Source organism: Jaculus jaculus, chromosome 6 (assembly GCF_020740685.1).
Source record: "Jaculus jaculus isolate mJacJac1 chromosome 6, mJacJac1.mat.Y.cur, whole genome shotgun sequence".
Taxonomy (NCBI): domain Eukaryota; kingdom Metazoa; phylum Chordata; class Mammalia; order Rodentia; family Dipodidae; genus Jaculus; species Jaculus jaculus.
The window spans coordinates 1,976,133-2,002,008 of record NC_059107.1 but is presented as its reverse complement, the minus strand read 5'-3'; the positions used below and the strand labels follow the sequence as shown (position 1 = coordinate 2,002,008).

At 49.3% G+C, this 25,876-nt stretch overlaps 1 protein-coding gene across 1 annotated transcript; it reads right to left on the bottom strand.

The window, feature by feature from the left end:
- On the bottom strand, window positions 1–25,635 carry LOC101594124 (proton-coupled amino acid transporter 3). Its single transcript, XM_004666525.2, has 8 exons — window positions 25,580–25,635; window positions 19,662–19,757; window positions 14,802–14,886; window positions 13,022–13,240; window positions 9,340–9,438; window positions 8,778–8,944; window positions 2,332–2,501; window positions 1–269 (listed from the first exon to the last, which is right to left on the bottom strand). The coding sequence occupies exons 1-8, from the start codon at window positions 25,618–25,620 to the stop codon at window positions 1–3; spliced, it is 1,146 nt and encodes a 381-aa protein (XP_004666582.2). The 5' UTR covers window positions 25,621–25,635.
- Window positions 25,636–25,876: the final 241 nt, after the last annotated feature.

Sequence of the window (25,876 nt, the reverse complement as noted above, 5' to 3'; positions counted from 1 at the left end):
TTATGCATAGACACCTGTAGAGTTGCCCATGGGAGGGTTGACGGGTTGGCTCAGTTCATAGAGGGCTTGGTACGTCCCGAATATGCACCCCAAAAAGCCCAGAATGCTGATCATGACGTCCTTTGCAATGGTGACGCGGCTTACATCCTCAGAGGAGAAGGTGGCCACCTCCAGCAGGGGCGGGATGATGAGGGCCAGGGCGCTGCTGCTCACGGAGCCCACCAGGGACAGGACCAGGTCCAGGCGGGGGATGAGGATGGCTGAGAAACCTGCAGCCAGAAGAGACATGTAGACTCACCCAGTGTCCCTGCAACAAGAGTCCCCACAGAGGTCCCGGCTTTGGAGCTCGAGAATTTGCAGCCATTTGAGAGGGCGTTGGGAAGAGGAGGTGGATGAGAACATGGCAGGTGGGCACTTTGGCCCTGGGCCTGCATTCCTATCTGAACCCTCAGTACCGATACTGCTGTGTCTTTGCATGCGTGCGTGTGTGTGTGTGTGTGTGTGTGAGTGTGTGTGTGTGTGTGTGTGTGTGTGTGTTCCATCCCCAGTACTACATAAGCCAGGTGTTGTGGTGCACAATTATAATCCCAGCATTCAGGGGCTGGAGAGACGGCTTAGCAATTAAGTGCCTGTCTGTGAAGCCTAAGGACCCTGGTTCGAGGCTTGATTTCCCCAGGACCCACGTTAGCCAGATGCACAAGGGGGCGCATGCGTCTGGAGTTTGTTTGCTGTGGCTGAAGGCCCTGGTACGTCCATTCTCTGCCTCTCTCTCTTTCTCTCTCTGCCTCTTTCTCTCTGCCTCTTTCTCTCTGTCTGTTGCTCTCAAATAAATAAATAAAAATAAACAACAAAAAAATCCCAGCATACAGGAGGTTGGGTTGGGGCAGGCAGATCAGAAGTTCAAGGTCTTCCTTGACTGCATAGTGAGTTCGAGGCTAGCTTGTATATTTGAGACCCTATCTTGGAAAAAAAAAAATAAATGAAGAATTCTAGTTATTTTAACCCCATGCTCTGGTGGCAGGTGTGTCTGCTGCACAGCTGCAGGCTAAGGTTCCTCTTGACCCTGTACAGGGACCTGACTGCCTCAGCTGTAAATCCTGGAGCCTCGTGAGACTAACACTGCCCTCCGCCCTGTACAGTAAGCACCTTCCCAGAGCCGCGGCGTCTCCAGGTAAAACAGCTCCCGTTCTGCTCTCCTCTTCTCTTTCCTGAAATGCTCTGGTTCCCCAGGCCTTTTCTTTCCCCTCCTTCCCTCCCTCCCTTCAAAAATATTTTATTTATCCATTTGAGAGAGAGAGAGAGAGAGAGAGAGAGAGAGAGAGAGAGAGAGAGAGCATGAGAGCGAGAGCGAAAGAGAGAGAGAGAGAGAGAGAGAGAGAGAGAAAGGGAGGGAGGAAGGGAGAGAATGGGCGTGCCAGGGCCTCTAGCCACTGCAAACAAACTGTAGATGCATGTGCCACCTTGCGCATCTGGCTTACATGGGCCCTGGGGAATTGAGCCTTGGCTTTGTAGGCAAGTACCTTAACCACTAAGCCATCTCTCCAACCCCTCTTTCCTTCCTTCCTTCCTTCCTTCCTTCCTTCCTTCCTTCCTTCCTTCCTTCCTTCCTTCCTTCCTTTCTTTCTTTCTTTCTTTCTTTCTTTCTTTTTGAGGTAGAGTCTTGCTCTAACCCAGGCTGTCCTGGAATTCACTAGGTAGTCTCAGGCTGGCATTGAACTCACAGCAATCCTCCTGCCTCAGCCCCCTGGTGCTGGGATTAAAGGCGTGCGCCACCACACCCAACTACCCTAGGCCTTTTCATGATACTTCCTACACATGTCACCTAGTGTGAACAGATGGGTGGATGAATGGAGAAAAGCTGGGAGAGAGGGAGTGAGGAAGGAGGTAGAGAATGTGTCCCCAAATGTTCCTTAAGTTTTTAATCAAATCAGCCCTTTGGAGGACCTGCACCTGGCACGTAGGACTGAACGAATGGCAGTGATTTCTGCCATGAATCACTGGCTCATATTGCCTAGATGTAGGCAGCTGAATTGATGGTACCTTCCCCTGTGTGAGAGTCTTCTCAGCCCATTGTAAAAAGTGTATTTATTTACTTATTTGCAAGCAGAGAGAGACATGCAGAAGATAGAGAACGGGCGCGCCAGGGCCTCTAGCCACTGCAAACGAACTCCAGATGCACGTGCCATTTTGCCCAGGTGGTAAGCCCATTTGGTTTAGTTGGGAAGGTGAGAAGCAAGGGGAAGAGCTCTCTTGGTGGCTGTCACAACCAGGCCAGTGGCAGACTTCGTGCTGCCAGCTTAGACACCAGTGTGGCTCCTTGATCCTACTCACAGGTCAGACACACCAAGGCCGTGCGGACAGTCAGGTCCACCAAGAGTGCCCAGCTCTCGGACACGTGGGAGACAGCGAGGGGCACGATGATCTCGGCGGGCACCTGGAACTGCAGGGCGTAGGTGAAGAAGATGCCAATGGAGTACATCAGCTTGACTGACTGGTGCCACCTGCAGAGAGAGCATTGAGAGGGTGAGATATGCCATCTGGCGAGCAGACAGTGACCCAGGCCGGACTGACCCGGTGGGAGATGGGAAGCCAGCTAAGGGCTTATTCCTGGAGATTCTGGGGCAATAGGCCCATGGCGCAAAAATCTAGACTTTTCTTTTTTTGGGGGGGGGTGCATGTGACGTATGCATGTGTGTGTGCAGACACGCCTTTCCTATCTGCAAACGTGCAGAGGCCAGAGCAGGAAGTGCCCTCCTTCACCTCTCTTCCACTGCATGTCCTTCAGAGTCTCACTGAACTCATTCTGCCTCTTCCTCCTTCTCTCTCTCCATCCTTCCCTCTCTGTTTAAAAAATTTTTTTTTCAAAAGTATATGTGAGCCGGGGGTGGTGGTGGCGCACGCCTTTAATCCCAGCACTCAGGAGGCAGAGGTAAGAAGATCACTGTGAGTTTGAGGCCACCCTGAGACTACAGAGTGAATTCCATGTCAGCCTGGCCTAGAGTGAGACTCTACCTCGAAAAACCAAAAAAAAAAAAAAAAACCAAAAAACAAAACAAAACAAAAAAACAACAATAACAAAAAGTATATGTGATCTTAATTTTGTGTGCAGTCTGTGTAGTGGGCATGCATGTGTACTTGCACGTACGTGGGCTTATGTCTGTATGTGTGCACACACTTGTGTACAAGTGTCCTGGACATCAGTTGTATTTCTTTTTTTAACATGTTTTATTTATTTATTTATTTATTTAAGAAAGAGGTAGAGAGAGAGAGAGACAGAATGGGTGCTCCAGGGCCTCCAGCCACTGCAAACAAACTCCCGATGCATGCACCCCTTTGTGCATTTGGCTTACATGGGTCCTGGAGAATCAAACTAGGGACCTTAGACTTCACAGGCAAATGCCTTAAGCACCAAGCCATCTCTCCAGCCCTAGGTGTATTTCTTTCTTAAACATGTTTATTTATTTGAGAGAAGAGAGAGAGAATGAGAATGAATGGGCACACCAGGGCCTCTTGCTGTTGCAAATGAACTCCAGATGCACATGCCACTTTGTGCATCTGGCTTTACATGGATACTGGGGAATGAACCCAGGCCCCCAGGGTTTGCAAGCAAGCACCTTTAAGTGCTGAGCCACCTGTTGGTCCCTGGGTGTGCTCCCTGCTCACTCCCCACCTTGCTTACCGACACAGGCTTTCTCACCTGGACCCAGAGCTGACGGCTTGCGATAGTCTAGCAGCCATGCTTCGTCTCTGCCTCCCAGCGCTGGGGTTACAGGTGGGCTGCGGCACCCACCCACACGGGAGCCACGGGTCTGAACACAGCCCTCACTGTGCATGGCGGGTCCCCTACGCACTGAGTCATCCACCCAGCCTCGTGTTTTTTTTGAGACAGGGTCTCACTCTTAGCCCATGGAACTCATTTTGGCCTTGTACTTGCTATGTAGTAAGAGTGACCTTGAACTCCCGATTCTTCTGCCTCCACCTCCTGAGTGCTGGGTTCAGTTGTGTGTCACCACGTCTGGTTTCAGTACGAGGATGGGACCCAAGGCTTGGCGCACGCTAGGCAGGCCCTCTACCAGCCCATCTGCGCCCTCAGTGCCACCATTACTTAAAGTATGTTTTCAAGGTAGGGTCTCACTCTAGCCCAGGCTGACCGGGACTTCACAGGCTGGCCTCCAACTCACAGAGACACTCCTACCTCTGCCTCCTAAGTGCTGGGATTAAAGGCGTGTGCCACCATGCTGGGCTTGGTTTTTTTTTTTTTTTTTTTTTGAGGTAGAGTCTCACTTGAGTCCAGGCTGACCTGGAACTCACTCTGTTGTCTAGGTAAGGCTGGCCTTGAACTCACAGTCATCCATCTACCTCTCTCTGGCCCCGCATGTTGGTTTCTGACATGTGTTTTGGTGTGTATGTGAGTGGATTACGTGCCCTGTGTACATGCATGTGGGACCAGAGGAGGACACCAGGTGTCTTCTGCCTCACTTCCCTGAGACAGTCTCTCATTGAACCAGTGATGCGCCTGTCTCTGCTCCCTCAGTGCTGGGGTTATAGGCATGCCTGGCCAGGTCTGGCTTTTTATGTGGGTGCTGGGAACTGAGCTCAGGTCTTCACACTTGCACAGCAAACATTCTTACCCATTGAGCCATCTCTCCAACCTGTCATTTATTTTTATCTTATTTTGCTTTTATTTTTTTATTTTTATTTTTATGTAGGGTCTCACTGTAGCCCAGGCTGACCTGGAATTCACTGTGTAGTCTCAGGCTGGCTTTGAACTCATAGTGATCCTCCTACTTTAGTGTTCCAAGTGCTGGGATTAAAGGCGTGTGCTACCATGCCCAGCCCGTCATTTTTTAATATACATTTTTTTAAGTATTGGAAATCGAACCTAGGACCTTATGTATGCTATGCAAGCACTCTACTATTGGGCTACATCCCCAACCTTGACATTGTATTTTTTTCCCAACTGGCATTCTTTTAATAGTTTGGAGGATCTTTTCAAATATAAAATGGTCATTTTTATTTGCTTATTACCTAACCATTTCCTCTCTGTTGGGTTATTGATGTATTTCTTATTGAGAAGGTATGTTTGTTTAAAAATTCTCTGGGGAGGGTAGAAGGAGAATTAATCTAGGACATTATGAATAAGCCAAATGGAAACGTACTTCTTTGTTAATTAAAAATATATAATTTGGGCTGGAGAGATTGCTTAGTGGTTAAGGAAGTTGCCTGTGAAGCCTAAGGACCTAGGTTTGATTCTTCAGGACCCACGTAAGCCAGCACAAAGTGGCCCATGCTTTTGGAGTTCATTTGCAGTGGCTGGAGGCCCTGGCATGCCCATTCTCTCCCTCTCCTTCCCTCTCTCTCTGTCTCTTTCAAATGTGTGTGTGTATAATTTAAAGAAGAGAGTTTGTGGCAGAAGTTCCCTGTGGGAGTGGATAGTGTGCTGCACCCAAAAGCCAGAGGTTGTTATAGAAACATCCACAGGGTGGGATACCTCTCAGTGTGTTAGTAAGAGAGGTCCCTGAAGCCTGCCCCCTCAAAATACAGGCTAATGCTTTTGATTGCCTACCAGGTTGTATGATCCCATTGCTGAAGATACCACGTGCTTCTGTTGCAGGTCATTGAGAAATGCAGCTAGAACTGAGCTGGAAGCCTCCTCCCTGACAGCAAACTGTCATAGTGCTGAAAAGTGCTGTGCAGCCTGCTTGGCGGGGCGGGGCGGGGGTGGGGAAGTCACCAATCATCCTAACTAACAGCAGACCCTGTAAGCTACACAACTGGCCAGCCAGGCAAGATGTGCCACTACTACAATAGTGGCGCGTCTGTTACGGGGGTAACCAACTGCACTCTGCTTGGCTTTGAGACCTGCTCCACGGCAGGGGGCCATGCCTTGTACGGAACACCTCCAGTCGGAAGCCAGGAAGGCCGTAATTATCAACCCTGGTAGGGAAGCTGCTACTGCTGTTGGGCTAAGTGGACGTATAATACCCACCACCAAAACTGTCTTCTAGACATTCATGTTTCGGCGCACATACTAGGGCTGCTCTCACTTGAGACCAAAGAAGCTTGTCTTTTCAGGTGGTAGTGGTCACTGGGGAGCCTCAAAGCGCATGAATGTGCTGAGAAGTTACTGTGGTGTGCTGGACACTAAGTGAGACATCTCTGTCGCCATCTCCATGGCTCAGGGACTGCTATGGGGAAGGGGGTGGGAAGAGTGCAAAGGCTGAGGGATGGGGAAGCAGGGCTTTGGGTGCATGTCCTGGACACAAAGTGGTGGTCGTATCTATGACCTCACAAGACCTGCAAGAGTGCTGGCCTCACCAACATGCTGTCATGGAAGACAGAAGAGGACAAGGCAAAAATGACATCAAAATAGAAAAGGACTAGTAGGAAAGAAGCAAGTGTTCAGTGGAGGGGAACAAGGTCGGGGGACAAAGCTCTGTGGCAGGAGGGGATTATGATCAAGATACATTGTGCACATGTATGGAGGTTGCCAGTAAAATTAATTTTAGAAATGAATTCTCTGGAGACTCTGATGTCAGCTGGGTCACACCAGCCAATTCACACCAGCTGGTTCTCACCAGCTGATTCACACCAGCATGTACAAAGTCCAGTGGAGCTGGCTGCCCATGTTTTCTAGCTTCAGTCCCAGGAATAAAGGGGCTCCACCCAGGGTAGCTACAGGAAGCCAAATTAGCCTAGAATAAAAATAGCATATTAAGACAGTATCTCACTTGTGTAAAATAAGGCATAACTTCAAAGAAGTTCCACATTCGTGACCTCATCTAGTCATTAACAGCACACAGGGAGGAGGGTGGAGCTGGTGACACCACTCTCATTATACTGCTTTGGCTTCATGGAAAATGAACGTCCCACCACCCCACCCACCCCAGAAGTCCCACGGCTGTGGAGACACTTGGCGATGAGAACAGCTAATGTGACACTAGTCTCCCTATCATCCAGGCACTTTCCTAAGCCTTTTCTGCTCAGTGGAAGCAATGAACGCTTAGTTTCTTCCTGCACTTCCCTGCTGGGGAGGAAGGAAGCCTGGGCAGCAGGGTGCTGCTCACAACTGAGGCTCTGCCAGCTTTGTGGGAAGGGTGGGGCTCAATGGCTGTCCCATCAGTGTGTGCCTCAGCCATCCCACGATGCTCAGGCAGAGTGAACAAAGAATCAAGCATTGTGTGTTCAAGCCATGGGGACTGCTTGTTACTGAGCACCGTGTAGATTGTCGTGACTGCTACAAAGAGGTGTGAGCACTACCCTAGTGGTATCGAGGGTGGAAATGAGGATTTCCAGGGCCAGAAAGAGCCAGGATGCAGAAGTTAGCCTCAGAAGCTGTGTACTTCAGCCCTTGACTGAATTGTTGCTTAGTTACTAGGTGCCCAGAACCGTCTCTGTAAGAACAGCTCACGTGTGATGTACGTAGATGATGTGTCAGCCTCTAGCTGGTTCCCTGATGGATGGATGGATGAGTGGACACTATCGCTGCAGACCAAGTCCCAGCTGGGGCCACTCAGCAGCCTGATTAGCAGCCCGCCTATGGTACTCCAATATTACTTTGTGTCCCATGCTTAAAATCTTGTGTGTGGTTGTATGTGCCTGTAACCCCGGCACTCAGGATATAGACAAGAGGATCAGAAATTCAAGGTCATCTTTGGCTAGGTAGCCAGTTCAAGATCAGCCTGGGCTATGAAGAACCTGTCTCAAAAAGAGCATTGGTGCCAGGCGTGGTGGCCCATGCCTTCAATCCCAACACTCTGGAGTCAGAGGTAGGTGGATCATCATGAGTTCAAGGCCACCCTGAAACTACATAGTGAATTCCAGGTCAGCCTGGACTAGAGTGAGACTCTACCTTGGGAAAAATAAAAAAGAGCATTGGCTCACTGACTTTTGTGTGTGTGTTGAGGCTCCAACCCACAGTCACACATGCTTGGCCTTTGCACTCGAGGACCATACAGACTGGATTTGAATCTCAGCTCCTCATAGTGTGAGCTGGGAAAGTTCCTCCCCAACTTCTCATTGGTAATGGGGTGGGTGATGATAATGCTAAATCTTGGCATGGAATTAAGTGAGAAACTTGGGCTGGAGAAATGGCTTAGTGGTTAAGGCACTTGCCTGTGAAGCCTAAAGACCCATGTTCAACTCCCCAGATCCCTCGTAAGCCAGACACACAGGTGATGCAAGCGTGCAAGGTTGCACATGTGCACAAGGTGGCACACGCAACTGGAGTTTGGTTGCAGTGACTGGAGGCCCTGGTGTGCCAATTTTTTTCAGTCTCTCATGAAATAAACTGAAAAAAGAAATAAATTAAATGAGAAATTAAATTAACAAATTAATTGTGAAATTAAAAGAGGTAAGCACAGTGCCTGGATCATTGAATTTTTCTATCATGTCACCAATGCTAATATCAACAGTTCATTTTTTAAAGGTCTTTTTGTCTTTAATATTTTTATTTTTATTTATTTGAGAGAGGGAAAAAGAGAGAGAGAACAAGAGAGAGAATGGGTGCACTAGGACTCCAGCCATTGGAGCCATCATTGCAAATGAACTCCAGATGCATGCACCACCTTGTGCATCTGGCTTATGTGGGTCCTGGGGAATCGAACCTGGGTCCTTAGGCTTCACAGGCAAGTGCTTAACCTCTAAACCATCTCTCCAGCCCTCAACAGTTCATTTTTGCTGCTAATAATATGCTAATAACAAAAAGGCATGTCCCTTCTGCTGTTGAGCACCAGTGTCCCCCTTCCCACCTCCACCCGAGGCTGGCGGGCTCCTACCAGCAACTGGGCAAGTTGAGGGTGATGCTGGCCTGAGTGTCCGACCCAAACTTCATGTAGCCTAGTGTGCCCAGACAGACGTAGAGGACGATGACAAGGGACATCCCCCCGTACAGAACACAGGAAAACTGCTGTGGATTCTTCGTTTGGTTTTTCAGAGGCAGAACCTGGGGGTGAGATGAATTTGAGCCCAGATGTCCTTCTGGTGAGCAGAGACCCTCTACAGGTCTCAGTCCCTCCCCATAGGTGTACCCACTCCCCATGGCCACTCCGTACCCTCCACAAAGCCACCTCCGTGTGGTGACACCCCTTCCATTCCCTCATGCCATCTACTTCCCCAGCGCCCTGCTCAGTCTTGGCTAATTCCTAAATTCTCCTTGGAGCTGTCGGGTCAGCAGTGGTGGGAGGCTGGGAGCGTGCATGCGTGCTCACCGATCTGCGCCTCCTCAGGGGAGGGTCATATGCAGCACTTCCCATGAACACTACCAGCACAGACATCTCCAGCCACGGGTGGCCACCCTGCAGAGCGCTGGGGCCACCCTCTCAACCCCGTCTGTCTTACCATACCGACGCCTTCAAAGGTGAAGATGGCCGTACCCAAGAACAGGAAGAAGGTCTTCCAGCTCCCCGCCAGAGGCAGGCTGCTGGTGTGGGGGAGCTCCTGCAAGAGCAGACGAAGGGCACTGGCTTCGTCACAGTGCCAGGTCACCCCAGGCCACTGCCTGCAGGTGCTGAGTCCCTTGACCTCAGCAGAGACCATGCCAGGAGCACTCAGGTGTCCTGTTCTAGGTGCCTCAGGGAAGTGGGACTGGATCATGCTCATTGTGTTTCTGGCCTATTTCACTTATGCCTTTGAGGATCGCCCATGTTGTAACATCCATCGGAACCTCATTCCTTTGAGTGCTAAGCGATATTCCCTCATGCAAATATGTACAAAGCCCCTTTGCTTGCCCGTTCATCGGCCAGTGGACACAGGAGTTTCCATCCTCCAGCTGTGGGGAGCCCGCTGTCTCGTCTTATATGTGGAGAGACTGGACAGAGGGAAACCGGCATGGCTCAAGGCTGCTCTGCAAGCCAGCAACACAGCATGGGTAAGTAAAGGTGCATGCCTCCCGTTTCCCTTCCCCCAATACCCTCTTCCCATCATTCCTCTCAGGGCAGTATAGCCCACTAGCTTGTACCCCAGCTGGCCTAGATCCAGGGGAACAATGATCATTTGATTGTATTTTTGCAAGTGTGCATATGTGTAGTAGGTATGACATAGTGTGTGTGGTGTGCATGTGTGTGTATAGATGTGATGCTCCAGGCCTGGTGGAAGCCAGAGGAGAATCCCCCCACATTGCTTATCTGCTTGTTTCCTTGAGATAAGAGTCTGTTACTGACTACAAGGCTTCCACCATTTCTTGAGCCCCAGAGGTCTTGAATCTCGGTTCCCTGGGTCACAGAAGTTCATGGCCACATCAGAAGTTCATGGCCACATCCAGCCACCTACACGGATTCTGTATTAGAACTCGGTGGTCTCAGGGCCCCTGGCCCCTGAGATTGTGCAGGAAGTGCTCTTAGTTGCTAAGCAAGCTTCTACTTTTTGTTTTTTTCTGAGACAAGGAGGTCTCATGTAGCCCAGGCTGGCCTTGAACTCGCTATGAAGTTGGGGAGTGAATGATTATTTTAGTAGATCTCTATGGTGGATAGGATAATGGTTGCCCATTGATGTCTGCATCCTAATCCCAGGAACCTGGGCGGTTACATGGCTAGGGAGAATACTATTTTTTTTTTTTGGATTTTTTTTTTTTTCAAGGTAGGGTCTCACTCTGGTCCAGGCTGACCTGGAATTAACTCTGTAGTCTCAGGGTGGCCTTGAACTCATGGCGATCCTCCTACCTCTGCCTCCCGCGTGCTGGGATTAAAGGCGTGCGCCACCACGCCCGGCGAGAATACTATTTTTTAAAAAAATATTTTTTATTTATTTTTCTTTATTTATTTGAGAGAGTGAGAAATAGGCAGGGGGAGGGAGGGAGAGAGAATGAGTGTGCCAGGGCCTCTAGCCACTGCTAATGAACTTAAGATGCGTGTGCCCTCTTGTGCATCTGGCTTATGTGGGTACTGGGGAGTTGAACCTGGGTCCTTTGGCTTTGTAGGCAAGCGCCTTAACCACTAAGCCATTTCTCCAGCCCCAGAATACTATTTTTTTGAGATAGCGTCTCACTGGGGAGCCCATGCAATCTTCCTGACCCTGGCTCTCAAGTACAGGGATTACAGGTCACAGCGCCACATCGGGCAAGAGAGTTAAGTGCTCAGATTGGATTCAGGTGGACAATCAGCTGACCTTAAAATAAGGAGGTTAGGGGCTGGAGAGATGGCTCAGGGGATAAGACTTTTGCTTGCCTGCAAGCCTAAGGACCTGCGTCCAGTACCCCAGTACCCACCTGACGCCAGATGCACAAGATGGCAAACGTGTCTAGAGTTCATTTGCAGTGGCTGGAGACCCTAGCGTGCCCATTCTCTCTCTCTCTCAAATTAAATAAATAAAAAATATATTTTTTAAATAAGGAGATTGGGCTGGAGAGATGGTTTAGGGGTTAAGACATTTGCCTGTGAAGCCCAAGGACCCAAATTCAGTTTCCTAGTACCCACATAAGCCAGATGCACAAGGGGGGCACATGTATCTGGAGTTCATTTGCAGTGGCTGGATGCCCTGGAGTGGCAATTCTCTCTCTTTCTGGATATATATATATTGGTTTTTTGAGGCAGGGTCTTGGTCTAGCCCAGGCTGACCTGGAGTCTCAGGGTGACCTCGAACTTACAGCAATCCTCCTACCTCTGTCTCCCTAGTGCTGGGTTTAAAGGTGTGCGCCACCTTGCCTGGCTTTGGATACTTTGTATGGAGCAAGGGTTCTTAAGAAAAAGAGAGCAGGGCTGGAGAGATGGCTCAGCAGGTAAAGGCACTTGCTCGCAAAGTCTGATGGCCCCCCAGTGCCCATGTGAAGCCAGATGCACAAAGCGGCACATGTATGCATCTACTAGGGGGCCCCAGTGTGCCCATCTTCCCTCCCTTTCTCCTTCCCTCCTTCCCTCACTTCCCCCCTCTCTCTGTCAGCTTTCAAGTAAATAAATAAAATTATTTTTAAAAACAGAAGAGAGAATTGGAGGAGAAAGCCAGAAGCATAGCAGCATGAGAAAGACTCAGTGTGGGCTGGAAGGATGTCCTAGTGGTTAAGGCGTTTGCCTGCAAAGTCAAAGGATCCTGGTTCAACTCTCCAGGACCCACGTAAACCAGATGCACAAGGGGGCGCATGCACCTGGAGTTCATTTACAATGGCTGGAGGCCATGGCACACCCATTCTCTCTCTCTCTCTTTCTCTCAAATAAAATATATTTAAAAAAGAAAAACCCAGTGTGGTATTACTGGTTTTGAGGTTGGAAGGGGCCATGGGCCATGGCATACAAGGAACCTCTAGAAGAAAGTAGGCTGTCCCTCAGAGGGGCTGGAAAGGAGGCACACCTGTATTAGCCCGCTGAGACTTCCAGCACTGTAACAGCAATTTGTATGAATCTATGCCACCAGATTTGTGGTCTCTTGTTATAGTAACGACAGGAAACTAATATAATTCCAAGGACTTTCAGACTCAAAGAACAGAAGCTGTTATGACGACATCGGGAGCCATGATGGATGACCGGAGGGAAGGGCTTGGGAGACAGTCCGACTGGCACCGTCCGAAAAACCTCCTCACTTTCCACTCATCCAGTTCTTTGTGCTTCTGCAATAGTATTGTGAAGATCTAGGATGCTAAGAGATTCTTGGCACCAAGTAGGTGGAAGTCCTTTAATCACCCACGTACCTCATGTTTACCTGCCATTGTTAACAATTCTTGCTGGCTGCGTTATTGAATCAGTGTTAATATCCCCAGGTTAACTTGACTTCATGAGATCAGACACCCCACTGGTGTATCCCAGACCCTTGCACAATGATTACAGAAGGCGTCCGGCAACCACAAGCTGCTGCCTGACTCCCTGTTACCCAATATGACAATGATGGTGATGGTGGAGGAGGATGTAGACCATGGCAATGACTAGGTTTTATAGCTTGTGGGATAGGTGTACTCCTGGATGTCACCTAGGCAGGCGTTGTTCCAAGCTGGGGATGACCTCCCTCATCTTTCCCCCACCCATGGTGACAGTAAGCCCTCAGGTGTTCTGAACGCTCTGGTCCCTGACCTCTTTCTTGCATGGTTCCGAGCACAGACCTGGATGAGATACTCAAAGATGAGAGCCAGGCTGCCCAGGGTGGTGATGCTGGCCAGGGTGGAGAAGATGGCCAGCGCCCTGGGGTTGTGGACGAGCACCAACAGGGCCAGGAAGGGCAGGATCATCAGCATGTAGAGACGCACGTCCAGGCGGGGTGTCAGCACCACGGCCTTCCTGGGCTGGCACGTGTTGGAGGTGATGCTGGCTTCTTCCACTATCTGCTGGAGGCACAGCGGGGGACGGGGTGGGGGACAGGGGTCAATGCTGAAGCTCAGGATGTGCCACTCGACATGGACTTTAGCAGGCCAACCCACCCCTCACAGTACGAGATAACCTTCGCTGCCTATCTGCAAGTCCAGTTTAACTGGTGCCTTTCTTTCTTCCTTCCTTCCTTCCTTCCTTTCTTTCTTTCTTTCTTTTTTTGGTGTGGGGGGAGCAGGGTCTTAAGTAACCCAGGCTGGCCTTGAATTTGCTATGTGGCTGAGGATGACCTTCCATTCTGGAGCCTTCCGCCTCCATCTCCCGAGGGCTGGGATCCCACACATGAACCACCATGCCTGGTTTGGGGTGTTATGCATTTTTATTTTGCAACCGTAGCAAGCCTGTGGTTTTGACAACTGGAAACCCAGTGGGATCATAAAACATGAAGACCAAAGGGTTCTTTTGTCAGATAGCCCAGCTGCTGTGTCCTCATGAAATATTATTATTTTTTTGTGCTTTTTCGAGGTAGGGTCTCACTCTGGCCTGGAATTCATTATGTACTCTCAGGATGGCCTTGAACTCATGGTGATCCTCCTACCTCTGCCTCCCAAGTGCTGGGATTAAAGGCATGCACCACCACACCCGGCTGAAATATTACTTTTTAATTCTTAGTTTTATTTATAAGAGAATGGGTGCACCAGGGTCTCTAGCTGCTGCAAACAAACTCTAGACTTGTGCATCTAGCTTATGTGGGACCTGGGTCCTTAGGCTTCACAGGCAAGTACCTTAACTGCTAAGCCATCCCTTCAGCTGGTTTTTCTTTTTCTTTTTTCTTTTTTTTTTTTTTTTTGAGACAGGTCTCACTCTATCCTAGGCTAACTTGGAACTCACTCTGCATCCAGGCTTGCCTTGAGCTCATGATGATCCTCTTATCTCCTGACTGCTGGGAGCCAGGAGCGAGAGGCCCCGGAGCACCCATTCTCAGTCTCTCTCTTTTTCTCTCTGCCTCTTTTTCTCAAATAAATAAATATATTTGAAAAAGAAAGCCATGCCTGGCTGAAATGCCACTTAAAAAAAATCTTCCAACCAGAAGAAAGGAGTTTACACAGACTTATCCCCATCAGATCGTCTAAAAATGCTGTAGGACCGAGGGCCCTGGGGCCCGCCTTGTGGAGTAGTCCAGGCTCAGTACTTGTCCCGGGAGTCTGTGGCTGGCCAGGCGTGCAGCCCGTGTGCTCCCTCCTCGCCTCTCCTGCCCGTCCACAAGGCTGAGAAGGAATGTTCTGACTGGCTGGCTGCGTGTGTGAGGAATGCAGCGAGGGGACGTTGCATCTTGCTTAGACATCTTTAATAGGACAACTCAAGATGCCTAAAGTAAACCTCACCAGTGCTTTCCAGCCTAAAGATGAATGGCTCTAGCTTCATTACGCTCCTTTCAGGAGGCCATTCCCAACTGTGGTCTAACTGGGGAGTGGACAGGAACCGGCCCCTCCCGGGACTCAGGATGCCATGCCTTTGCTAATACGGGCCCGGCCGCGGGAGCTCTGCTCTCCTCCCTGCCCGGGAGAGGCCTCCCACCTGCTGTAAGTTCTCTGCCATGAACATGAAGTAGGCACTGCAGAAGCCCAGCTGGGTGGTGACGAGCAGGGCGCTGACCGTGTACCTGCAGACAAGAGGGACCGGGCAGGAGACAAAGGTGTTGGTTTTTGATAACAATTATTTCTGATGGTTTACATCATGTTTTAGCATGTATAATTTTTCTTTTTAAAAAGCTTCTTTTTTGGTTTTTCGAGGTAGGGTTCACTCTAGCCCAGGCTGACCTGGAATTCACTATGGAGTCTCAGGGTGGCCTAGAACACACAGCGATCCTCCTACCTCTGCCTCCCGAGTGCTGGGATTAAAGGCATGTGCCACCATGCCCGGCTAAAAAAAATATTTTATTTGAGAGAGAGAAAGAGAGAAAGACAGAGAGAGAAAATAGGTGTTCCAGGGCCTCTAGCCACTGCAAATGAACTCCAGATGCCTGTGCTCCTTTGTGCATCTGGCTTTTTGTAGTCTGTGGTAAAAGCAGGAGAGGGCAGGACTATCCCTCTGCTACTGTAAATGGACTCCACACTCATGTGCCATGTTTTGCATCTATGGCTTCCATGGGTACTAGGGAATGGAGCCCAGGCCAGGAGGCTTTGCAAGCAAGCACCTTTAACTGCTGAGCCATCTCCCCAGTTCTTTGTCCTGTTTTTTTATTTGTTTGTTTTGTTTTTCGCTTTTTGAGGTAGTGTCTCACTCTAGCCCAGGCTGATCTGGAATTCATTATGTAATCTCAGGGTGGCCTTGAACTTACGGTGATCCTCCTACCTCTGCCTCCTGTGTGCTGGAATTAAAGGTGTGCACTACTATGCCCGGCCTGTTATTTGAGACAGAGTCTCATATAGCCTAGTCTTGCCTGGAACTTAGTATGTAGCCAAGATTAGTCTTGATCCTCCTGCCTCCACCTTCCAAGTGCGAGATTGACCGGCGTGCACTGTTATGCCGGGCTCCACCTGAGTAGTGATTAACATTTTGCCAATCCTCCTCTATCGAGCCCACATCCTCACCACACACTTCCTTCATCTGTTGGGGTGTTTATAGCAAACCAGAGATCTTGTTTCACTTGTAAAAAAAAAAACCAGCATGCAGATCTTGTGGATTAGGGCTCAAAAAGTATAGCCATATACATGTTCTTGTCACTCCTTCCAAAATTAATAATTTCTGTCATCTGTTATTTAGTCCATAGTCAGTTTTCTTAAATTGTCTCAAAATACTCATTTTATGGTTGGTTTCCAAATAAGTCTATGCATTGCACTTGACTTGATTAAGCTTTAAAAGTCGCTATATTCTTTCTGCCATGTTTCTGCTCCCACCCTTCGGTAGTGGGAATCGAACTCAGGGCCTCATATATGCTGGGCAGGGGCTCTGAGCTAGACCCTGGCCCCGGTTTTTCTTTGCTCTTCCAGCCTTTTGCTTTTGGGGGGCTCCTCTGGCTGGTGGACCACCTGTTCTGTATACACCCCCTATTTTCTAGGTCTAGCTGATGCCTCACGTGTCCTTTGTGGTCTGCTTCCTTCCTCAGTGTTTCTTGTAAATTGATCTTCGATCCAGTGGCTTGAATAGATGAAGTGTTTTTCTTCATTGAGTTTTCTGCCAAGGGCATTTCAGAGGAATTGAACCTGGGTCTTAGGTACCCTACTGTGCCCCATCATGAGACACCTGTCCGGCTGTTTCCTGCCCAAACATGAGCTGCTAAGGTGCTGGGAAGGGGGCTCCCACAAACTCTTTATTTACAAAATTCCCCACAGATGCTGGGGACATGGCTGAGTCTGTAAGTGCCTGCATCACAAGTATGAGGACCTGAGTTTGATCCCCAAAACCCCCCTAAAGATGCTGGATGTTGGTGGCATATACCTGTAAGTCCCAGAACTCGAGAGGCAGATGCAGGTGGGCCCCTGGAATTTTTTTGCCAGCCAGTTTAGCCTACCTGGTAAGCTCCAGACCAGTGAGAGAGCCTGGATGGCACCTGAAGGACACCTAATATTGTCCCCTGGCCTCCACATGTCCATGCACGCATGTGATCTGCACACACATGAACACGTATACACTAAAGTTGCCCACTGATCTCACCTGAAGGTTGACCATTCATGCAGAATGGAGTCAGTTTTTATTTAAGCTCCTGTGTTATCTTACTAAAAGTGACAAATAACTATTTCTTTGTCTGTTGGTTGGTTTTTGGTAAGGTCTTATTGTATCTCACGCTGTCCTGGAACTCAGTCTGCAGTCCCAGGCTGGCCTCAAACTCACAGCTCACAGCCATCCTCCTACCTCTGCCTCCTGAGTGCTGGGATTAAAGGTGCATGCGCCACCACACCTGGCTAGATCACTGGTTGAGTGAAAACGTTATCCCAAGTGTTTTCCTCAATGGCATCACCATGGGAGCTAGGTGGGGACCTCAGCGCTCTGGGTGGAGGTCTTTGGTCTGCCACCAACCTTGAGCGACTCTGTTGTCCTCTCTGACTTAGCGCTCTCCTTGTGTACACGCATGGATGCTGTGGTCTCTGAGGACCATTCCTGCCCTGAATATTTCCTTACGTCCTCCTCAAATATGGATCATGAGCTCACCTGTCTGACAATCCAGTGACTCATAATTGGGGGATCGGTGCCCTGCTGAGGAGTGCGGGACAGGAAGTGCAGAGGGGACTGTGGCTGCCGCAGTGTGTACGACTCACTGCCAGAAGGACCTCGCTGGGGGAGGTCTTGGTGGGAGGTTAGGCTGTGGCCTCTGCTGCACTGTCGTGGAATGTTATTGCTGGAGCCCTGGTCACCTCAGTTCCCCAGGACAATGAAGCTCCACCCTGCCTGGCACACAAAGCAGAGGAGCAGAGTTGCCAAGACTAACTGTGGACACCGTCAATGAATGTGTGCGCATGCTTGTGATGGCCAGAGGGCAACCTTGGGTGTTAATCTTGGGCACTGTCTGCCTTTTCTAAAATACACTTTTATTTATTTATTTGCAAGCGGAGAGAGAGACAGAGAGAGAGACAGAGAGAATGGGCACTCCAGGGCCTCCAGCAAATGGACCCCAGATGCATGCACCACTTTGTGCATGTGCCTTTGTGCGGGTGCTGGGGAGTTCATTTGCAGTGGCAGAAGACCCTGGTGTGCCCATTCTCTCCCTCTCCACCCCATCTCAAATAAGTAAATAAATACTTAGAAAACAACATCAGATTTCAGGGCTGGAAAGATGGCTCAATTGTTTAGAAAGCTTTTATACAGGCGTGAGTGGCCAAGAGGAGCTGAGACCACCCAAGGTGGACTCCCCAACACCTGAGGAAACAGCGGGGTGTGGCCATGCATATGGAGAACCCCAGGTCCACAGCGGGGTGGAGAATGGAGCATCACTGGAGCTTGCTGGCGTGGCAGCTCTGGGTGGAGTGGGAGACAGATGAGTGGAAAAAGGGAGGCCACCTGACACTCTCCTCTGGCCTCTGCAGGCGTGTGCTCGGGCTGCGTGCGTCTGCACACATACACTTGCACACACATATACATGCACTACACACACATATCACATCACACTTTACACCACACATATTTCACACATGCATGCCAAAAAGCAAAATCAAATTTTAAGGCAGCGTGGTGGCGTATGAGAGGTGGCACTTGGGAGGCAGAGGCAGAAGGATCAGAACCCTGTCTCAAAAACATTCGAATGGGGCTGGAGAGATGGCTGAGCAGTTAAGGAGCTTGCCTGCAAAGCCTAAGGACCTAGATTCGATTTCCCACGACCCACATAAAGCCAGATGCACAAGGTGGCGCAGGCATCTAAGAGTTCATTTGCAGTGGCTGCAGACCCTAATGCACCAATTCTCTCTCTTATAAATAAATAAATAAATAAATAAATAAATAAATAAATAAATAAATAAAATATTTTAAAAATCAGACAGACAACACCCAAAAGCCAAATTTCAAAATATGCATATGATTGCAAGTTATGTGCAAAAATCTACAAAGGCAATTAGGTCTGGGGATGCGGCTCAGTTGATGGGGTGCTTGCCTAACAGAGCCCAAGCCCTGGGTCCCATTCTCAATGCCACATGAACCAGCCCTGGGGAGGAAGAGCCAGAGAACCACAAGTTCAAGGTCATCCTCTGTTATTTAACGAGTTCAAGGCTTGGTGCTGGGGAGATGCTCCACGGATAGAGCATGTGCATGAGTTGTGGGTGCCTGGTTCAAATCCCTGTGCCCCACGTCAAAGCCAGATGTTGTGGTGGTTACCTGTGATGCCAACATGCCTGTGGTGAGGAGGAGGGTGGAGACAGAAAACTTTCCAGGAGGCCTTTGGGCCAGCCACCCTGGCTAACACAGCCAGGGGCAACAATGAGATGCCCTGTCTCGGACAAGGTGGGAGGTGTGGCCCCACATCCGAATGGTCTGTGGCACACGTACAGCCCCACTCCCACAGACATCATGCATACATAGTCCCCCAAATCTAAAAAGAAAGTTATGCATGTCATCTCACACACATACATTGGGGTACACACAGCACAAAGACATCTGAAGGATTATTTGCTGACTGGAGTAAAGAAGGGATGGAGCTGTGCATGGTGGCACACACCTTTAATCCCAGCACTCGGGAGCCTGAGGCAGGAGGATAACCGTGAGTTTGAGGCCACCCTGAGACTACATAGTGAATTCCAGGTCAGCCTGGGCTAGACTGAGACCCTACCTTAAAAAAAAAAAGAAGAAAGGGATGGGGATGGAGGTATGTGGAGAGTCCCTGTCTTGCTTTATAGTTTCCAAAAAGTATCTGTTCACTTACTACTTGTGCAAGGGGACATAAGGACCACAGGTGGCATGTGTTACGAGGGCTGTTGGCATTAGCATGACTCTACGTCTATGTCCCGCTACCTTCCCCACACCGAGTGCGTCCGGAGCCAGGAGTTTGGGCACGCTTCCAGGCTGTACATGGCGGCCTCTTCATAGTTCACGCATGTCTTCTGCAGTCTGGGAGGGGAGGGCGAGAACAAGTGACGAGTGACTTCAGAAACATTTCTGTGGAGGTGCAAAGTGCTCCTGAAGCAACTTATACATGTGGGCTAGCATTCTGGGTTCTATTAGTTTCTAGTAATGGAACCTTTAATACAACTGTTAGGAGCTTGCTTTTTAAATTTTCCTATGAAGGGCTTGTTTGTTTGTTTGGAGACAGGGTTTCACATGGCCCAGGCTGGTCTTGAACTACTATGTAATCAAGGATGGCTTGCATTCCGCATCTTCCTACCTCCGTCTCCTAAGTGCTGGGATTATAGGTGATGCCTGACAGAAGTTATGAGTTTATTTATTGTTTTTTTAATTAAAAATTATTTTTACAGAGAGAGAATTGGTATACCAGGGACTCAGCCACTGAAATTGAACTCCAGACACTTGCGCCACCTAGTGGGCATGTGTGACCTTGCGCTGGCCTCACTTTTGTGCATCTGGCTAACGTGGGACCTGGAGAGTTGAACCTGGGTCCTTAGGCTTTGCAGGCAAGTGCCTTCACTGCTAAGCCATCTCTCTGGCCCCTATTTTTGTTAGTTTTGCCTGTGTGTGTGGTGGTGTATGCATGAGGATGTGTCCTTGTGGTGCCCCAGGTGCTGGCCTGCAGAGGTCAGAGCAGAGGCGGATGCGCTGCCCCCATTGCTCTTCTGCCTGTCCTCCTTTCAGCCAGTCTTTTACTGCTCCCGGAGCTTATCTGTGTTTTGCTAACTTGGGGGGTTCCTGGGTCTCTGCTTCCCTGTGGGGAAGGGGGACTGGGGTACAGATATGCGTGATTTATGTGGTGTGGTGGTTTGATTCAGGTGTCCCCCATAAACTTAGGTGTTGTGAATGCTCGCACCCCAGCTGATGGAGATTTGGGAATTAATGCCTCCTGGAGGGAGTGTATTGTTGGGGGTGGGTTTATGGGTTTTATGCCAGTTTCCCCATGCCAGTGTTTGGCACACCCTCCTGTTGCTGTGGTCCACCTTATGTTGGCCAGGGGATGACGTCCATCCTCTGCTCATGCCATCGTTTTCCCCTGCCATTGTGGAGCTTCCCCTCGAGCCTGTAAGCCCAAATAAATCTCTTTTTCACAGAAGCTGCTCTTGGTTGGGTGATTTCTACCAGCAATGCGAACTGGACTGCACCAGTAAAGTGGTACTGAGAAGTGGGGTTGCTGCTAGACACCCGACTGTGTGGCTTTGGCCTTTTGGAGCTGATTTTTAAGAGGAATGTGGGAGGATTTGAAACCTTGGCCTAAGAGATGCCTTGCAGTGCTGTAAGTACAGCTTAATGGACTATTCTGGTCTGAGCTGCAAGACCTGAATGCAATAAGGACCATGGACTGTGAGGTTTGGCTTATGAGGGTGAGAAAGAGCTTTGCTTGGACTGGGCTAGCAGTTTGTGTGAGAAGCTTGGTCTTATGCCCATGTCCTGAGAAGTTGTGCAGGGTTGCTTTGCGTAGAAATGAACTGGAGTGTGCAGAGGGATATGGCACAGAAAGAAAAATCTTTGGGTGAACTGCTGACCTTTCAGCTGCAACTGAGAGATTACAACCTATGAGTCTGGGCTAGCTGACCTGCGCTGGGGCAACAAGAAGAATGTCGACTCTTTTGAAGGGGCCTGAGTGCTCAAGGAGTGTCCTGTTCTTCAAAGTCTGCTTTATTCCCCCCTGGATTAACAAATTGACACCCTACCTGGTATTGTGGAGTATAAGAAATGCTGGAAAGAGGGTCACTGAGTTTGCAACATGGTCTTGTCTTTTGGAAATGGCCATGGGCAGTGTGAAGTGGTTTTGCTGGTTGCCTGCATAGAGACCCCATGGGGCCATGAGGATGAACTGTGGCTTGCAGTGGAGACCCAGTGGAGATGCCGGGATCACGAGATGGCTGCCAAGAAGCTGCCAGCCCTGATGAAGTTTCCCAGGACTGTGAGTAGCCTAGCTGGAGGGGCGGAATTGGAATGCCAGAGACTTGTTGCTGGTTAGAATGATCAGACTTGAAGATTTGTCACTGGTTAGAGTTGCTGGACTTGAAGCTACAGAGTTTGATATTTGCCCTGGTTGTTTTAAATCTTGTATTGGTTGAATGTTTCTTTGCTATGCCCAATGCCATCTTTTGCAGTGTGACTATTTATTCTGTGCCATTATGTTTTTTTTTTTTTGAGGTTATTTTTTTGGTATTATGGCTCAGTTAAAAGATCTTGGACTATGGGGATGTATGAACATCTTTGGGATTGATAAAAACTATGGGGACTTTTAAAGTTAGAAGAATGCATTGCATTTTACATCATGTGTGGTTATCAGTTTATGGGGGCCAGGGGCGGAATGTGGTGGTTTGATTCAGGTGTCCCCCGTAAACTTAGGTGTTGTGAATGCTAGCTCCCCAGCTGATAGATATTTGGGAATTAATGCTTCCTGGAGGGAGTGTATTGTTGGGGGCCGGCTGATAGCCTCAGTGTATTCATCTGCCAGTGTTTGGCCCACCCTCCTCTTGCTGTGGTCCACCTTATGTTGGCCAGGGGGTGATATCCACCCTCTGCTCATGCCATCGATTTCCCCTGCCATGTGGAGCTTCCCCTCGAGCCTGTAAGCCAAAATAAATCTCTTTTTCCCAGAAGCTGCTCTTGGTTGGGTGATTTCTACCAGCAATGCGAACCGGACTGCAACAAGTGGGTTCTGGAGATTGGAACTGCGGGGGCTCAGGTGCCCTCGGCCCCTCACACTTGTGTAGGAAGCACACTGAGCTGCTGAGCCTCTCCAGCCCCACACGCATGTTTTTACACACGCATGTTTCAAGGCTCTCACTGCCTTTGTTCTTTCTCAGTGAAAGCAGCTGTGCAGTGATTTACGTGTGTCAGCTGAGAGAGGGGAGAAGGTGAGGGAAGAGGTGGGGTGGGTGTGACCAGCTAGTGGCCGTTCTGGGTCCATGTCCTTCTTGTCCTTCACATCACAGTCCAGGACAGAAGCACACGTGGACATGTCTGCTGCAGACGTGGTCCCTCGCAAAGGGGACACCTGCCATGACTCTTTAGCATGTGGCGCCCAAGTTCTAGGCTCTACCACTTTTGCCCCTCTCCCTTTCTAGGGAGCTTTCTGGTCCCGGTGGGAGCCGTTTTCAGTTGCCAAGATCCTACATCTATAGTGCTAAGGGCAGGGCTGCTAGAGCAGATAGAAGGCCAAAGATGTGTTAGAAAACCAGAGTTCAAAGTTAACATGCCCCCGGCAATGCTGGCACACGTCTGCACTCTTATACTCGGGAGGTGGAGGCAGGAGGGTCAGGAGTTCAAGTCATCCTCAAGTACATAGGGTGTTCAAGGCCAGGCTGAGTTACTAGAGTTCCTGTCTTATAAAACCACAAACCAAACCAAAACCAAACCAACCTCCCTTCAGCCAGCTGAAACCCCTAAGGAAGGACCTCATTGTTTAATTAACTAAAAATTATTTATTTGCAAGCAGAGAGATAGAAGAGAGACAGACAGAGAGAATGGGTACACCAGTGCCCTCTCCAGCCATTGCAAACAAATTCCAGATGCATGAGCCACCTTGTGCATCTGGCTGTATGTGGGTACTGGGGAATTGAACTTGGATCCTTAGGCTTTGTAGGCAAGTGCCTTAACCAGTAAGCCATCTCTCCAGTCTTCATTCATTTTTTTAAAATTTTTTTATTTATTTGAGAGTGACAGACACAGAGAGAAAGACAGATAGAGGGAGAGAGAGAGAATGGTCGTGCCAGGGCTTCCAGCCTCTGCAAACGAACTCCAGACGCGTGCGCCCCCTTGTGCATCTGGCTAACGTGGGACCTGGGGAACCAAGCCTCAAACCGGGGTCCTTAGGCTTCACAGGCAGGTGCTTAACTGCTAAGCCATCTCTCCAGCCCTACATTCATTTTTAAAACAAGAGATGAGGGCCTGTGGGGCTTGGGCTGCAGCTTAGTTGGTAGAGAGCCTGCCTGGCATGCACAAAACCCTTGAATTGATCCCCAGAATGTCATAAACCTGGAATGGTGAGTGGTCTCTCAAATGAATAAATAGAATATATGTGTATGTATGTGTGTATATATATCCGTATATCCGTATATCCATATATCCATATATACATACATATACATATATAAAGGGAGGGGGAGGGAGGGAGGGAGAGAGGGAGAGGGAGTTTTGTTGTGTCGAGGTAGGGTCTCACCCTAGCCCAGGCTGACCTGGAATTCACTATGGAGTCTCAGGCTGGCCTCAAACTCACGGCAATCCTCCTACCTCTGCCTCCCCAGTGCTGGGATTAAAGGTGTGCCACCACGCCTGGCTAATTAAAATATTTTAAAAAATAAAATAAGATGAAAAGAAAAGCTATGGAAAAGTCTCCGAAATCTTCTCTGATTTGTCCTCAAACCTGAGTGTCAGAGAAAAAAAATGAGAATGCATCAACCAAAGGTTGGAGTCAGGCCGGCATGACAGCCCACCCTTCAGAGTGCATGGCAAATCTAATGAGCCCAGCTCGCTCAGGGAGCCCAAGATCAGCTAATGGCTAAGAATAGAGTCAAACAGGTCCTCAGATACCTGCTCTGCTGCTTCCTAGCTGGATGACCCAGGGCAAAGCATTTAAGCCTCAGTGTATTCATCTGTAAAATGGGAATGAAAATAGTGCTTACCACAGGGGTTCCTGGAAGGGGTAAAAAGTCCTTGCAAAGCACTTGGTACAATTAACTAACTGCTGAGTGAGTGCATGTTCTAAAGGGTGTTTCGTGAGCTGTAAATTAAGAGTGACTGATTCACACTCCAGGTACATTTAATACTCTTGGTTATATTAAGTAGGTTGTATGAAGAATTTTTGCTTTTCCTACAGTACTGGGAGTCAAACCTAGGGCCTTACACAGTACATGCTTGGCAAGCTGTCTGCCACTGAACTGTATCTTTAGTTCAGAAAAGTTTTACTTAGTATTTTTTCTTTAATTTTATTTTTAAGGGACTTTTAAAATGACAACTTTCGTAAATATATACAATATAACATGCTCATCCTCCCATCTCTCCCTTTTCCCTTCCCCAAATCCCCCTCCACTGACTCCCTTCTTTCCAACTAGTCTCTTTGACTCTATCATTTATTTATTTTTGTTTGTTTTAGACAAGGTCTTACCATGTAACCCAGGTTGGCCTGGTATTGGTGACTGTTCTGTCTCAGCCTCCTTTGATTTCTGCACGTGGTCTTTCTTCTTTTGTGAGGATCTACTTGAAGCTGGATGCTGTGGGCAGGGCCCACTGTTTCCCATACATTTATCTTTTCTTTTCTTTCTTTCTCTCTCTCTTTTTTTTTTTTTTTTTCCAGGCTGACCTGGAATTCACTCTATAGTCTCAGGGTGACCTCAAACTCACAGCGATCCTCCTACCTCTACCTCCCAAGTGCTGGGATTAAAGGCATGTGCCACCACACCTGGTCGAGAATTAATTTTTGCTCACAGTTTTGAAGGGAAGAATAGGGGAGTTTATGGCAGCAAGAAGCAGGGCTGGGCTACACAACCTCAAAACCTGCCTCCAGGATCATTGCCTCCAGCAAGGCTCCACCTGCGAACAGCTCCACAACCCTCCCAAACAGCGCCACCATCTGGTGACCAAGTGCTCACACACATGAGCTTGTGGGGGACTCCCCATTTAAACCACAGCAGGATTTCTAGTGAGATTCCCTTGGCCACCTCTGCGGATCTAGAGCCAGGGGGGTGGTGGCTTGGAGAGGCCTAGTTGCTGGGTTAATGGTGGAAGTGAAGTCAGCACCCTGTGGGATGTGGGGTGGGGCCTGTCGTGGGGTGAGAGAAGTGGACTCTGACCTCTGAGCCAGGTGGTGGGCGCAGTTCAGCACCATGTCCATGCAGTGTACCGTGAGGACGCCGATGGCCACCAGACTGACAGGTCCCACCTGGAGCGACAGGACAGAAACACATTGAGCTGAGGAGTCGGCCTAGCTCACGCCTCGGCCCTCATACAATCTGGGCCCTGGGGCTCCTTGCAAAATGAAGCTCTCCAGCTAGGCCTGGGGCTCCGTGGAGGAGCACTGTGAGTGTGAGGCCCTGGGTTCCATCCCCACGCAGAAAGAACCAATCTGCCGGCTATGGTGGCAAGCATGT